The sequence below is a fragment of the Taeniopygia guttata genome, chromosome 25, assembly GCF_048771995.1.
Source record: "Taeniopygia guttata chromosome 25, bTaeGut7.mat, whole genome shotgun sequence".
NCBI lineage: Eukaryota > Metazoa > Chordata > Aves > Passeriformes > Estrildidae > Taeniopygia > Taeniopygia guttata.
In genome coordinates, this window is record NC_133050.1 from 6,587,836 (window position 1) to 6,602,592 (window position 14,757).

General features: G+C 66.9%; 1 protein-coding gene across 1 annotated transcript; it reads right to left on the bottom strand.

The window, feature by feature from the left end:
- Positions 1-372: 372 nt before the first annotated feature.
- NECTIN4 (nectin cell adhesion molecule 4) lies at positions 373-13,920 on the bottom strand. The gene is made up of 9 exons (XM_072918442.1): positions 13,551-13,920; positions 9,761-10,108; positions 8,402-8,692; positions 6,746-6,860; positions 4,845-5,008; positions 3,225-3,372; positions 2,374-2,452; positions 1,575-1,694; positions 373-738 (listed from the first exon to the last, which is right to left on the bottom strand). The coding sequence occupies exons 1-9, from the start codon at positions 13,615-13,617 to the stop codon at positions 469-471; spliced, it is 1,602 nt and encodes a 533-aa protein (XP_072774543.1). The 5' UTR covers positions 13,618-13,920; the 3' UTR covers positions 373-468.
- Between the last annotated feature and the right edge of the window lie 837 nt (positions 13,921-14,757).

Below are 14,757 nucleotides of genomic sequence, written 5' to 3' on the forward strand. Positions count from 1 at the left end.
ACCCGGGGACCGCAGCCAGTCCTGGGGCACTGTCCTTGTCCCCAGCCCCACACCAGCAGGGAGGTGACACAGGTGACACAGTCCTGGGGCATTGTCCTTGTCCCCAGCCCCACACCAGCAGGGAGGTGACACAGTCCTGGGGCACTGTCCTTGTCCCCAGCCCCACACCAGCAGGGAGGTGACACAGGTGACACAGTCCTGGGGCACTGTCCTTGTCCCCAGCCCCACACCAGCAGGGAGGTGACACAGGTGACACAGTCCTGGGGCATTGTCCTTGTCCCCAGCCCCACACCAGCGGGGAGGTGACACCTGGGGACTGAAGTCCATCTTGACCCCACACCAGCAGGGAGGTGACACCCGGGGACCGGAGCGACGGGAACAGAGCCAGGCGGGCACAGGCGAGGGCCGGCTGTCCCCAGGTGTCCCCAGGTGTCCCCAGGTGTCCCCAGGTGTCCCCAGGTGGGCGGCTCACACCAGGTGGCCGCGGCCGTTGATGTAGATGCCGTTGGAGCTGGGCTTGGCCTGCAGCATCCCGTTCTCCTGCACGAAGTGCGTCATGGCCGCCTTGATGGGGTCCCCCCCGCCGCCCCCTTCCTCCTCCTCCTCCTTGGGGTCCTTCCCGCCCGGTGGCGGCGGTGGCACCGCGGTGACAATGGGGACCACGGGGACGTCGGTCTGCGTCTCGATCTCCCGCACCGTGGAGAGCGTGGAGTAACTGCGGCCCTCGGGCTCCTCGCTCTGGGGACAAGGGACAGGGGACACGTCAGGGGCGCCACCGGGCGTGGGGCGGGGATTGATGGGGACGTGGGCACCGTGGGGACATCAGCATGGGGACATCAGCATGGGGACATGGGGGACATGGGGACCAATGGGGACACAGGCACTGTGGGGACATGGGGACCATGGGGACATGGACAACGGGGACATCAGCACCATGGGGACATTGGCACCGTGGGGACATCAGCATGGGGACCATGGGGACATGGGGACCATGGGGACATGGACAACGGGGACATCAGCACCATGGGGACATGGGCACCGTGGGGACATTGGCACCGTGGGGACATCAGCATGGGGACATGAGGACCAATGGGGACACAGGCACCATGGAGACATGGGGACCATGGGGACATCAGCATGGGGACACAGGGACCATGAGGACATGGACAAGGGGAGACAACACCATGGGGACATTGGCACCGTGGGGACATTGGCACCGTGGGGACATGGACAACGGGGACATCAACATGGGGACATTGGCACCATGGGGACATGGACAAGGGGGACATCACCATGGGGACATGGGGACCGTGGGGACATGGCATTGATGGGGACACGGTCATCACTTGGGACACGGCCGCTGATCAGAACAAGGGCAAGGACAGGGACACCAAAGGGGACATGGGGAGGACCAGGTGACGTGGGCACCACGGGGACATGGGCATAACCAGTGACATGGGCACTGCGGGGGTGACAGGAGAGTCACTGGGGACACAGACACCCCCAGGAACGCGGTGCCCCCTGTGTCCCCCATGTCCCCCGTGTCCCCGTGTCCCCGTGTCCCCGTGGCTCACCATGGCGGAGCAGATGCTGGTGCCACGCAGGCTGTCCCCACGCAGGCTGTCCCCTCGCAGGCTGTCCCCTCGCAGGCTGCCCTGGCGACTCTCCGTCCGCAGCTGCAGCGTCTCCTCCAGCTGGGACAGCCCGGTCAGCGCCCAGGACACCCACGGACACCCCATGGACAACCCATGGACTGACCCCATGGACACCCCAAAGTCTGACCCCATGGACACCCCATGGACATTCCATGGACTGACCCCATGGACACCCCATGGACACCCCATGGACTGACCCCATGGACACCCACGGACACCCATGGACACCCCATGGACACCCCAAAGTCTGACCCCATGGTCACCCCATGGACACCCCTGGACACCCCATGGACTGACCCCATGGACACCCTCAGACACTCCATGGACTGACCACATGGACACCCCAAAGTCTGACCCCATGGTCACCCATGGACACCCCATGGACACCCCCGGAAACCCCATGGACACCCCATGGTCTGACCCCACGGACACCCCCAGACACTCCATGGACACCCCAAAGTCTCCCCCCATGGACACCCCATGGACACCCCAAAGTCTCACCCCACGGACACCCCAAAGTCTGACTCCACGGACACCCCACAGCCCAACCCAAGCCGCCTTCCTTGGTCACCCCAAGGCCCTGCTCCCCCCACCCCGTGTCCCCCAATCCCCTCCCACGGGCCCCCCAATCCCCTCCAATGGGGTCCCCCCACCCCGGGACCCCCAGATTCCTCCCGGCCCCCCAATCTCCTCCCAGCCCCCGGTTTCCGTGCCCCACCTGTGCCCGGGGGTCGCTGCCGTGGCTGGAGTGGAGCCTCCGGATGGAATTCTCCCGGGTCAGCGTCAGCTCCTCCTCGCTGGGGACACGGGGGACACTCAGCACCGGTGTCCCCTCCCCTGTCCCCTCATCTCCTGCTGTGTCCTCCCCTTGTCCTCCGTGTCCCTCATGTCCTCCATGTCTATCCCATGTCCCCATCGTGTCCCCCATGTCCCCACATCACGCACAGCCCCCTATGCCCTCCATGTCCCCATGTCCCTCCATGTCCCCCATGTCCCTCCATGTCCCCATGTCCCCCCATGTCCCTCCATGTCCCCCATGTCCCTCCATGTCCCCATGTCCCTCCATGTCCCCATGTCCCCCCATGTCCCTCCATGTCCCCCAAGTCTCTCATGTCCCCATGTCCCCCATGTCCCCATGTCCCTCATGTCCTCTGTGTCCCTCCATGTCCCCCATGTCCCTCCATGTCCCCATGTCCCTCCATGTCCCTCATGTCCCTCATGTCCCCCATGTCCCCCAAGTCTCTCATGTCCCCATGTCCCTCTGTGTCCCTTGTGTCCCTCATGTCCCCCATGTCCCCCATGTCCCTCATGTCCCTCCATGTCCCCATGTCCCTCCATGTCCCTCATGTCCCTCATGTCCCCCATGTCCCCAAGTCTCTCATGTCCTCTCTGTCCCCCCATGTCCCACCATGTCCCTTGTCCCTCCATGTCCTCTGTGTCCCATGTCCCCCCATGTTCCTCATGTCCCCATGTCCCACCATGTCCCAGTGTCCCTCAGTGTCCCCCCGTGCCCCCCCCGTGTCCCCCAATGCCACCATGTCCCCCATGTCCCCGTGTCCCCTCCCTTACTACTTCTCGGAGATGCGCTGGGTCTTGCGTTTGTGGTACAGGGTCATGACCACCACCACGATGACGAGGACGCAGAGCAGGACGGCGGCGATGACCCCGACCACGACCACCGAGGCCGACACCAGGTCCACGCGGCGCACGGTGTCCTCTGCGGGCACCCACGGGGGTCAGGGGACACCCCAGACCGGGGGACACCCCACGGGGGTCAGGGGACACCCCGGACCGGGGGACACCCCAAAGAGGAGGGAGAACTCAAAGGGATGAGAGGAACACCCCAAAGAGGGTCAGGGGACACCTCAAACAGAGAAGAGACCTCAAAAGGAGGAAACGCCCCAAAGAGGGTCAGGGGATCCCCCAAAACAGGTGAAAATCCCCAAAGGGGTCAGGGGGACACCCCAAAGAGGGGGAGACCTCAAAGAGTGTCAGGGGGACACCACAAAGGCAGGAGATACCTCCAAGGGGAGCAGGGGATATCCCAAAGATGAAGGAGACCTCAAAAAGGGTCAGGGGGACACTCTAAAGGGGGGGACACCCCAAAAAGGGTCAGAGGGACACCCCAAAGAGAGAGCAGACCCCAGAGATGGTCAGGTGGGATGACGGACAGATGGACAGGCCCACGGTCAGTGGGTGGGTGGGTGACCAATGGGCGGGGATGGACAGCAGTGGGGATGGATGGACAGATGGACGGACGGTCGGACGGATGGATGGATGGATGGATGGATGGATGGATGGATGGATGGATGGATGGATGGATGGATGGATGGATGATGGATGGATGGATGGATGGATGGATAAGCAGGAATCTGGAGGCATGACCAGATGGGGGAGTGGACAGCAGGGTGGGTGACGGGACAGAAGGATTGAGGAGTGGACAGAAGGGTGGATGAGTGGACAGGAGGATTGAGGAGTGGACGGCAGGGTGGATGAGTGGACAGAAGGATTGAGGAGTGGACAGAAGGGCAGAGGAGTGGACAGAAGGACAGAGGAGTGGACGGCAGGGCGGGTGAGGGGACGGAAAGGTGGATGAGCGGGCGGAAGGGCGGGTGAGCAGGCAGTGAGTAAAGCAGGGCTGGATGAGCACACGGTGAGTGGATGGGCGTGGAAGGGGGATGGACATTGGTGGGATGGGCACAGGGTGGGAGGAGCAGAGGAGGGAGGGACGGACAGGGGGGTGGACGTGTGGATGGATGATGGAAGGATGGATGGATGGATGAAGGGATGGATGGATGGATGGATGATGGATGGATGGATGATGGATGGATGGATGGATGGATGGATGGATGGATGGATGGATGGATGGATGGATGGATGATGGATGGATGGATGGATGATGGATGGATGATGGATGGATGGATGGATGGATGAAGGGATGGATGGATGGATGGATGATGGATGGATGGATGGATGATGGATGGATGGATGGATGGATGGATGGATGGATGGATGGATGGATGGATGGAGGGATGATGGATGGATGGATGGAGGAATGGATGGAGGGATGGATGGACAAGTGGATGGTCAGATGAACGGACAGACAGACATACAGACAGATGCAGAAACCAAGCCCAGCACTGCCCTCACCCCCACCCTCGGAGGTGTCCCCGCTGCCGCTGTCCCCACCTGTGGCGCGTCCCCGGATGCTGACGTTGGCCCGGGCCTCCTTGGCGGCCACGCGGTTGGACACTCGGCACACGTAGTCGCCGGCGTCGGCCACGGCCAGCGGCCGCTGGAACAGCAGCGTGTCCCCCTTGGCCCTGACGCCCGCGGGCAGCGGCGCGTCCACCCTGCGGGGACAGCCCGGTGTCAGCCCGGTGACACAGCCGGTGACACAACCGGTGACAGAACCGGTGACAGAACCGGTGTTAGCCCGGTGTCAGCCCGGTGACACAACCGGTGTCAGCCTGGTGTCAGCCCGGTGACACAACCGGTGACACAACCGGTGACACAACCGGTGACAGAAACAGTGACGTCCCGGTGTCAGCGCGGTGACACAGCCGGTGACAGAACCGGTGTCAGCCCAGTGACACAACCGGTGACAGAACCGGTGACAGAACCGGTGACAGAACCGGTGACAGAAACAGTGACATCCCAGTGTCAGCCCGGTGACACAACCGGTGACAGAACCGGTGACAGAACCGGTGTCAGCCCCGGTGACAGAACCGGTGACAGAACCGGTGACAGCCCCGGTGACAGAACCAGTGACAGAAACAGTGTCAGCCCCAGTGACAGAACCAGTGACAGCCCGGTGACAGCCCAGTGACAGAACTAGTGTCAGCCTGGTGACAGAAGCAGTGACAGCCCTGGTGTCAGCCCCGGTGACAGAACTGGTGACATCCCGGTGTCAGCCCCAGTGACAGAACCAGTGACAGCCCTGGTGACACCCCCGGTGACATGTCCTGGTGACAACTCCCAGTGCCAACCCCCTGTGACACCCCCTGTGACATCTCCTGGTGACATCTCATGGTGACACCCCTGGTGACACCCCCGGTGACACCCCCGGTGACACCCCCTGTGACACCTCCTGGTGACACCCCGGTGACACCCCCGGTGACACCCCCGGTGACACCCCCCGGCCTGCCCGGGCGGGTGGCGGTGGCGGCGGTGCCATCAAAGCCGGCGGTGCCGGTTCCCACGGGTGACGCCCAGCCGGGCACCGCGGGGCCTGCCCGGGCACGCGGCACTGCCGGGCCCAGCCACGGCGGCACCGGCACCGGGACGGGCACGGGCGTGGGCAGGGACTGGGGGTGGGCAGGCGTGGCAGGGACAGGGGTGACACAGCAGGGACACGGCACAGGGACATGGCACAGGGACATGGCACAGGGACATGGGGTGACACAGCAGGGACATGGGGGACATGGGCACAGGGACATGGGCACAGGGACAGGGGGACATGGCATGGACAGGGGAATGTGGCAGGGACCTGGGTGACACAACAGGGACACGACAGGGACATGGGCACAGGGACACGGGCACAGGGACATGGCACAGGAGCAGGGGGATGTGGCAGGGACATAAGGGACACAGCAGGGACATGGGGGACATGGGCACAGGGACATGGGGGGACACAGCAGGGACATGGGGGGACATGGGCACAGGGACATGGGGGACATGGGCACAGGGACATGGGGGGACACAGCAGGGACATGGGGGGACATGGGCACAGGGACATGGGGGACATGGGCACAGGGACATGGCGGGACACAGCAGGGACATGGGGGACATGGGCACAGGGACATGGGGGACACCAACACAGGTAGCAGGGACACGGCAGGGCTATGGGACACGGTCAGGGGACACGGTGGGGACAGAGCTGGGGCAGGGGACACCACAGGGACACCACAGGGACACCACAGGGACACCACAGGGACACCACAGGAACACCAAAGGGACACCAACGTGCTCCAGACCCTGCTGGGGACACAGCCATGCTCTGGGGACACAGGCGAGGGGACCCAGAGCTGGGGGCTGTGGGGGGGTGACAGGGGGTGACAGGGGGTGACAGGGGGTGACAGTGGCCTCACCGTGTCCAGTTGTAGGTAGGGGGGGGGTTGCCGTCCCCCAGGCAGGTCAGTGCCGCCCCCTCCATCCCCTCCTGCCACTCGGCCGTGTGGCCCAGCACCGACGCGTCCGACAGGTCTGGGGACACCGAGGGGACAGTCAGGGGACAAGGTCCCACGGCCCCGCTGTGCCCCCCATGGCCACGGTGTCCTCCTGTGCCCCCCATCCTCCCCCTGCCCAATGTCCCACCCTGTGTGTCCTCAGTGTCAGCATCCCCCCAGTGTCACCTGTGTCCCCACGCTCCCGATGCCACCTGTGTCCCCCGTGTCCCCAACACCCTCCACCTGCCCAGCGCCCACGATGTCCCCAAAGTCCCCAAAGTCCCCAGTGCTCCCCACATTCCCATGTCCCCAGTGGCCCCAGTGTCCCCAACACGCTCCATGTCCCCAGTGTCCTCCATGTCCCCAATGTCCCCAACACCCTCCGTGTCCCCAGTGTCCTCCACACCTCTCGATATCCCCAGTGCCTCTGTGTCCCTCAAGGCTCCATGTCCCCAGTGCCCATCATGTCCCCAATGCCCTCCATGTCCCCCATGTCCCCAAAACCCTCCATGAACCCCCTGACCCCAACACCCTCTGTGTCCCCAATGCCCTCCATGAAAACCCCTGTCCCCAATGCCCCCCATGTCCCCAACACCCTCTGTGTCCCCAATGTCCTCCATGTCCCCAATGCCCATCACACCCCATGTCCCCAACACCCCCAATGCCCCCCATGTCCCCCACACCCCCCATGTCCCCAATGCCCCCCATGCCCCCCATGTCCCCAACAATCCCCACGTCCCCAACGCCCCCCATGTCCCCCAAGCTCTCCACACCCCCCATGTCCCCCATGTGTCCCACACCCCCCATGTCCCCAATACCCTCCATGTCCCCCATGTCCCCAACACTCCCCACATCCCCAATACCCCCCATGTCCCCAACACTCCCCACACCCCCCATGTCCCCAATGTCCCCAGAGCTCTCCACACTCCCTATGTGCCCCACACCCTCCATGTCCCCAATGTCCCCAACACTCCCCACACCCCCCATGTCCCCCACACCCCCCATGTCCCCAATGCCCCCCATGTCCCCCATGTCCCCAACACTCCCCACATCCTCCATGTCCCCCATGTCCCCACTGCTCTCCACACTCCCCATGTCCCCCACACTCCCGATGTCCCTCATGTCCCCAACACTCCCCATGTCCCCCACACCCCCCATGTCCCCAATACCCCCCATGTCCCCAACACTCCCCACACCCCCCATGTCCCCAACACTCCCCACATCCCCAACACCCCCCATGTCCCCACTGCTCTCCACACCCCCCATGTCCCCAACACCCCACATCCCCCACATCCCCCACACCCCCCATGTCCCCAGTGTCCCCCATGTCCCCCATGTCCCCAACACTCCCCACATCCCCAACACCCCCCATGTCCCCAGAGCTCTCCACACTCCCTATGTGCCCCACACCCCCCATTGTCCCCAACACTCCCCATGTCCCCAACACCCCCCATGTCCCCAACACTCCCCACACCCCCCATGTCCCCAACACTCCCCACACCCCCCATGTCCCCACTGCTCTCCCCACCCCCCACACCCCCCACGCCCCCCAGGCCCCGGCGGTGCCCGCTGGCGCACAGGCGACGCTGAGCAGGTGGGTGATCCTCTTCTCGTGGCGCAGGCCGGGGTGTGCCACCACGCAGGTGAGGCTCTTGCCGTTCATGCTGCGCCCGGGCACCAGGAAGAACTCGCTGGTGACGGAGGCGGAGCGCGCGTGGGCCGAGCGCCGCGTGGCGTTGGTGCCCCTCACCTCGGTCTCCCAGCGCACCGTGGGCACCGGGCTGCCCTCGGCCGTGCACGAGGCCGCCAGCGTCCGGCCCTGCCCCTCCTCCAGCGGCGGGCCCGGGTTCAGGATGGGCAGCGGGGGCACTGCCGGGGGACAGGGTGGGATGGTGGTGGTGGTGATGGGGTTGGTTGGGTGCTCGGTGTGTCCCTGTTGTGTCCCCAAAGTCCCCAAGTCCCCCATGCCCGTGGGGTTCCCTCTGCCCTCCACGTGCCCCATGTCCCCTGTGCCCCCCATGTCCCATGTGTCCCCATGTCCCATGTGTCCCCCATGTCCCCTGTGTCCCAGATGCCCCATATCCCATCCCCCATGTCCCCAGCCCCACATCCCTGTCCTGTGTCCCCTGTCCCCATGCTTCCATGCCCCATGTCCCCATGATGTCCCCTGTGCCCCATGTCCCTGTCCCTGTATCCCCCGTGTCCTCACGTCCCCATCCCCATGTCCCCGTCCCCATGTCCCTGTCCCTGTGTCCCCATGTCCCCTGTCCCCATGTCCCTGTATCCCCCGTGTCCCCACGTCCCCATCCCCATGTCCTCGTCCCCAAGTCCCCTGTACCCGTGTCCCCATGTCCCCTGTCCCCATGTCCCTGTCCCTGTGTCCCCATGTCCCTGTATCCCCCATGTCCCCATGTCCCTGTCCCTGTATCCCCCACATCCCTGTCCCCATGTCCTCATCCCCGTGTCCCCATGTCCCTGTCCCTGTCCCCATGTCCCTGTGCCCCATGTCCCCATGATGTCCCCTGTGCCCCATGTCCCTGTCCCTGTGTCCCTGTATCCCCCACATCCCCACATCCCCATATCCCCATGATGTCCCCTGTGCCCCATGTCCCTGTTCCTGTATCCCCCACGTCCCTGTCCCTGTGTCCCTGTGCCCCATGATGTCCCCATGATGTCCCCTGTGCCCCACGTCCCCATCCCTGTGTCCCTGTATCCCCCACATCCCCACGTCCCCATGTCCCCATGATGTCCCCGTGTCCCCACGATGTCCCCTGTGCCCCACATCCCCTGTCTCCATGTCCCTGTATCCCCCACATCCCCACATCCCGATGTCCCCATGATGTCCCCTGTGCCCCGTGTCCCTGTATCCCCCACATCCCCACGTCCCCACGATGTCCCCACGATGTCCCCACGCCGCCCCCGTGTCCCCGCGCTCACCCAGCACGCGCAGTGTCAGGCGCCCCTCGAAGCTGCCCATGGGGAAGGTGATGAGGTGGCACTCGTAGTCGCCCTCGTCGCCCTGCACGGCGTTGCGCAGGACGATGTCCCCGTCGCCGAGGTGGCCGCGGCCGTGGCGCAGGACACGGCCGGTGAAAGGCTCCTGCACGTGCTCGCCGTGCTCGGGGTTCAGCACCGCCACCTCGGCGGCCGCCGCGCCCGGGCCGCGCTTCAGCCACGTCACCTGCACCACGCGCTCCTGCTCCTGCGCCCGGTACCGGCACGGCAGCACCACGTCCTGGCCCAGCACCGCCGTCACGCTGCGCGGCACCTCCACGCGCCCCGCGCCTGCGGGACACGGGGATGGCAGGGTCACACCTGGGGGACACCCCAGTGACACCTGAGTGTGGCACCTGAGTGTGGGTACAGGCACCTCCACGCGCCCGGCGCCTGCGGGACCGGAGGGACAGAGGGGTGACACCTGGGTGGGACACCTGAGGGACACCTGGGACACCTGAGTGTGGGTACAGGCACCTCCACGCGGCCGGCGCCTGCGGGACACGGGGACGGTGAGGGTGACACCTGGGGGACAGCTGGGACACCCCAGTGACACCTGAGCGACACCTGAGATACCTGAGGGACACCCCAGTGACACCTGAGGGACACCTCAGACACCTGGGTGTGACACCTGAGGGACAGCTGGGACACCCCAGTGACACCTGAGACACCTGGGACACCCCAGTGACACCTGGGGGGCACCTGGGACCTCCACGCGGCCGGCGCCTGCGGGACACAGGGACAGCACGGTGACACCTGGGGGACAGCTGGGACACCTGAGGGACACCAGGTACACCTGGGACACCTGGGTGTGACACATGGGACACCCCAGTGACACCTGAGGGACACGCCAGTGACATCTGAGGGACATCTGAGACACCTGAGGGACACCTGAGTGTGGGTACAGGCACCTCCACACGCCCGGCGCCTGCGGGACACGGGGACAGTGAGGGTGACACCTGGGGGACACCTGGGACACCTGAGTGTGTGTACAGGCACCTCCACGCGGCCGGCGCCTGCGGGACACGGGGATGGCAGGGTCACACCTGGGGGACACCTGGGACACCCCAGTGACACCTGAGGGACACCTGAGGGACACCTGGGACACCCCAGTGACACCTGAGAGACACCCCAGTGACACCTGAAGGACACCTGAGACACCTGGATGTGACACCTGAGGGACACCTGAGTGTGGGTACAGGCACCTCCACGCGGCCGGCGCCTGCGGGACACAGGGACGGTGAGTGTGACACCTGGGGGACAGCTGGGACACCCCAGTGACACCTGAGGGACACCCCAGTGACACCTGAGGGACACCTGAGGGACACCTGAGGGACACCTGGGACACCCCAGTGACACCTGAGGGACACCCCAGTGACACCTGAGGGACACCTGAGGGACACCTGAGGGACACCTGAGGGACACCAGGGACACCTGAGTGTGACACCTGAGGGACACCAGGGACACCCCAGTGACCCCTGAGGGACACCTGAAGGACACCTGAGACACCTGAGGGACACTCTAGTGACACCTGAGACACCTGAGGGACACCTGGGACACCCGAGGGACACTTGAATGTGACACCTGGGCACACCTGGGCACACCTGCAGGATTTGGGGTCCAGGTTGGGCTGACTGAGGTTTGGGGTGCAGGATTTGGGGTGGGGAGTTGGGGTGCAGATTTGGGACTCATGAGGTCCCTTTAGGCGTGAGTTTGGGGTGCAGAATTTGAGGGGCGGGATTTGGGGTGTGGGATTCGGGATGTAGGATTTGGGATGCAGGAGTTGGGGTGCAGATTTGGGGTGCAGGAGTTGGGGTGCAGATTTGGGGCGCAGATTTTGGGTGCAGAATTTGGGGTGCAGATTTGGGGCTCATGAGGTCCCTTTAGGTGCGAGTTTGGGGTGCAGCATTTGGGGGACCTCCGGGGGAGGGGTTGAGGCGCATTTTTGGGGTGTGCATTTTTGGGGCCGCATTTTTGGGGGTGCATTTTCGGGGTGTATTTTTGGGGGCGCATTTTTGGGGGTGCATTTTTGGCAGGGGGCGTGTCCAGCAGTTTAGGGGGGGCGTGTCCCGCAGTTTTGGGGGGGCGTGTCCCGCAGTTTTGGGGGGGCGTGTCCCGCCCCGCCGCCGCCAGAAGCGGCCGGGCCGGCCCGTCCAGCCCAACCGGCCGGGACGGATCCCGCGCTGCCGCCCCCGCCGAGCCCCCCGGGGGCTCCCCAAAATTCCCCCCGGCACCCCAAAACCCCCCCGGGGACCCCCAGACTCATTAACCCCTTCATTAATCACCCCGTGCCTCAGTTTCCCCGAGCGCCGCCGCGCCGGCAGAGCCCGGGGGGAGCTCGGGGGGTCCCGGGGGGGCCCCACGGGGGTCGCGGCGGCCGTGGGGCGGTTCTGGGGTTCCGTGGGGAGGTTCCCCCCTCGGGGCGTCCCCACCCAGCGGGGCCCGAGCGCGTGGGAACCGGCGCGGGAACCGGCAGAACCGGCCCCGCCGCCCCACGCCCCGGCCGCGCGCGGGGGGGGCCCGAAACGGCCCCGCCAGCGGAGACCGGGGGGTCCCCGAGGGTCCCGGGGGGTCCCGGGGGTCCCCCCAAACTCCTCCGGGGGTCCCCGTGGGGCAGAGCCCCGCGTGGGGGGGAGGGGAGCCGCTCGGGGCGGGTTTTTCCCACGCACGTGGGGGTCACCCCCTGTCCCCGCACCCTTGGGAGAGGGGGACACACGCAAGGAGGGACCCCCCCAATCAAAAAAACGCGTGTGGGGACGCCTCGCACACGCGTGGGAACGCTTTGCACACGCGTGGGAACACCTTGCACACGCGTGTGCGCCCCACGCCCCCGCGGGGCTCCGAGGAGGGGGCGCGGGGACCCCCCAGACCCCCCCCCACCCAGTGGGGTACGGGTCACGCGTGGGGGGATCAACACCCCCGGTGACCCACGGGGCTGGGGGGGTGCGGGGGGTGATCCCCACCCCGTTCCCACGGGTCCTGCGGGGAAACTGAGGCACGGCGGGGGAGGGGGACACCCCCCCACACACACACCGTGTGCAGCACCCGTGGGTGCAGCCCCCCCCCAAAACCTGCGTGGGACCCCAAAACGATGCGGGGGGAGGGGTGGGGACACGGAGGAGGGGGCGGGACCCCCCCGGGGCATCCCGGTGTCGCCGTTCCCACGGTCGGTCCCCCCCACCCCGGGGTGTCCCCAGCGGGGTCCGCGCCCCCCGCGTGTCCCGTGGGGGTGTGTGGGGGGTGGGGGGAGCGGAGCCCACGCAGAGGCGCAGGTGCGCACCCACAGGTGTGCGCGTTCCCGCGTGGGAAGCACCCACGGCGCGCCCCCCACCCCCCGTTACCGGCTCCCACCCGGTGCGCGGACACGCGGACACGCGCACGGGACACGCGGACACGCGCGCACGGGACACGCGAGCGCTCCCACGTACGCGTGCACCTGCACACGCGTGTGCGCGCACACCTGTCCCCCCCCCCCCCACCGTCCCACCGCTGCTCCCGGTCCCGGTTTCCCTTTCCCGGTCCCGGTTTCACCCCCACCCCACTCCCGCTCCATCCCCGGTCCCGGTTCGGCCCCTCCGGGGGCTGGCGGTGGCCCCCGGGAGCTCCGGGCTGTCCCCGGGGCCGGTTCGGGGGAACCGTGGGAGCCGCGCTGCCGTCCCAGCCCCGTCCCTGTCCCGGTGCCTGTCCCTGTCCCGGTGTCCCGGTGCCGGTGCCGGTGTCCCGGTGCCCTTACCGCTGGCGGCGAGCAGGAGGCTGAGCAGCAGCACCGGCGCCCCGGGCCGCATCCCGCGGGGGTCCATGCGGAGCGCTCCGGGCTCACGGCGCGGCTCGGCCCCCGGGCAGCACCATCCGGGCCGGACCGGGCCCCACCGGCACCGCCGGGAACAGCCCGGGACGCTCCGGGACAGCCGCGGGGCCGCTGAGCCAAACCCCGGCGGGTCGGACCGGGCGGGACCGGGTGGGACCGGGAGCCAGCGGGACGCAGCGAGGGGCTCCGGGCTGAGCCGGGCCGGGCCGGGCGGGGCCGTGCGGGAGCGGGGCCGGTGCGGCGGAGGGGCCGGTGCCGCCGGGCTGCGGGACGGGAGCGGGAGGGGCGGGACCGGGGGCGGGACCGGGGCGGGACCGGGACCGGTCCGGCAGGTCCGGGCGGGGGCGGGGCCGGACCGGCACCGGGGGCGGGGCTTGGCAGGGCGGGGCCGGGGCGGGACCGGGACCGGACCGGTCCGGCAGGTCCGGCGGGGGCGCGGCTTTAAAAGGGAGATGGCGGCGGGGGGAGCGGTGGGGACACACCCGGTGGGGGGAGCGGGCACGGCCGGGAGCGCTCCCGCTGCTCCCGGTGCTCCCGGTGACCCCTCCATGGCACTCCCAGTAACCCCCTACGGACCTCACAGTGACCCCCCCCGGGCACCCCCAGTGCTCCCACTGCGCTCCCAGTGCTCCCAGTAACCTCCACGGCACCCCCAGTGCTCCCACTGTGCTCCCAGTGCTCCCAGTAACACCCCCATGGCATCCCCAGTGCTCCCACTGTGCTCCCAGTGCTCCCAGTAACACCCCCATGGCATCCCAGTGCTCCCAGTAACACCCCCAGTGCTCCCAGTAACCTCCATGGCATCCCAGTGCTCCCAGTAACCCTCCATGGCATCCCAGTGCTCCCAGTAACCTCCATGGCATCCCAGTGCTCCCCCCGCTTCCGTTGCCCTCCAATCCCCGGTGCCCCCGCTCCGTTCCCACCTCCCATTCCCGTTCCCCCGTACCCGTTTTTCCCCCGTTCCGGTGTCCCCCTCCCGTTCCCGTTCCCGTTCCCCATCTCGTCCCCCCCAATCCCCGTTTCCCCCCCAGGATGTCCCCAGTGCCCCCCCAGTGTCTCTGTCACCCCCGTGTCCCCCCCAGGGTGTCCCCATGTCTCCCCCACGATGTCCCCATGTCCCACCCGGGTGTCT

Bases quoted from the DNA above. Each gene is read 5' to 3' on its own strand.
- NECTIN4 (XM_072918442.1), bottom strand. From the start codon at position 13,617: ATGGACCCCCGCGGGATGCGGCCCGGGGCGCCGGTGCTGCTGCTCAGC. The intron at 3,373-4,844 runs GTGGGGACAGCG...GGGTGCCCGCAG, and splicing joins CATCCGGGGACGCGCCACAG to AGGACACCGTGCGCCGCGTG. The intron at 1,695-2,373 runs GTGGGGCACGGA...GGGCTGTCCCAG, and splicing joins GCAGCGACCCCCGGGCACAG to CTGGAGGAGACGCTGCAGCT.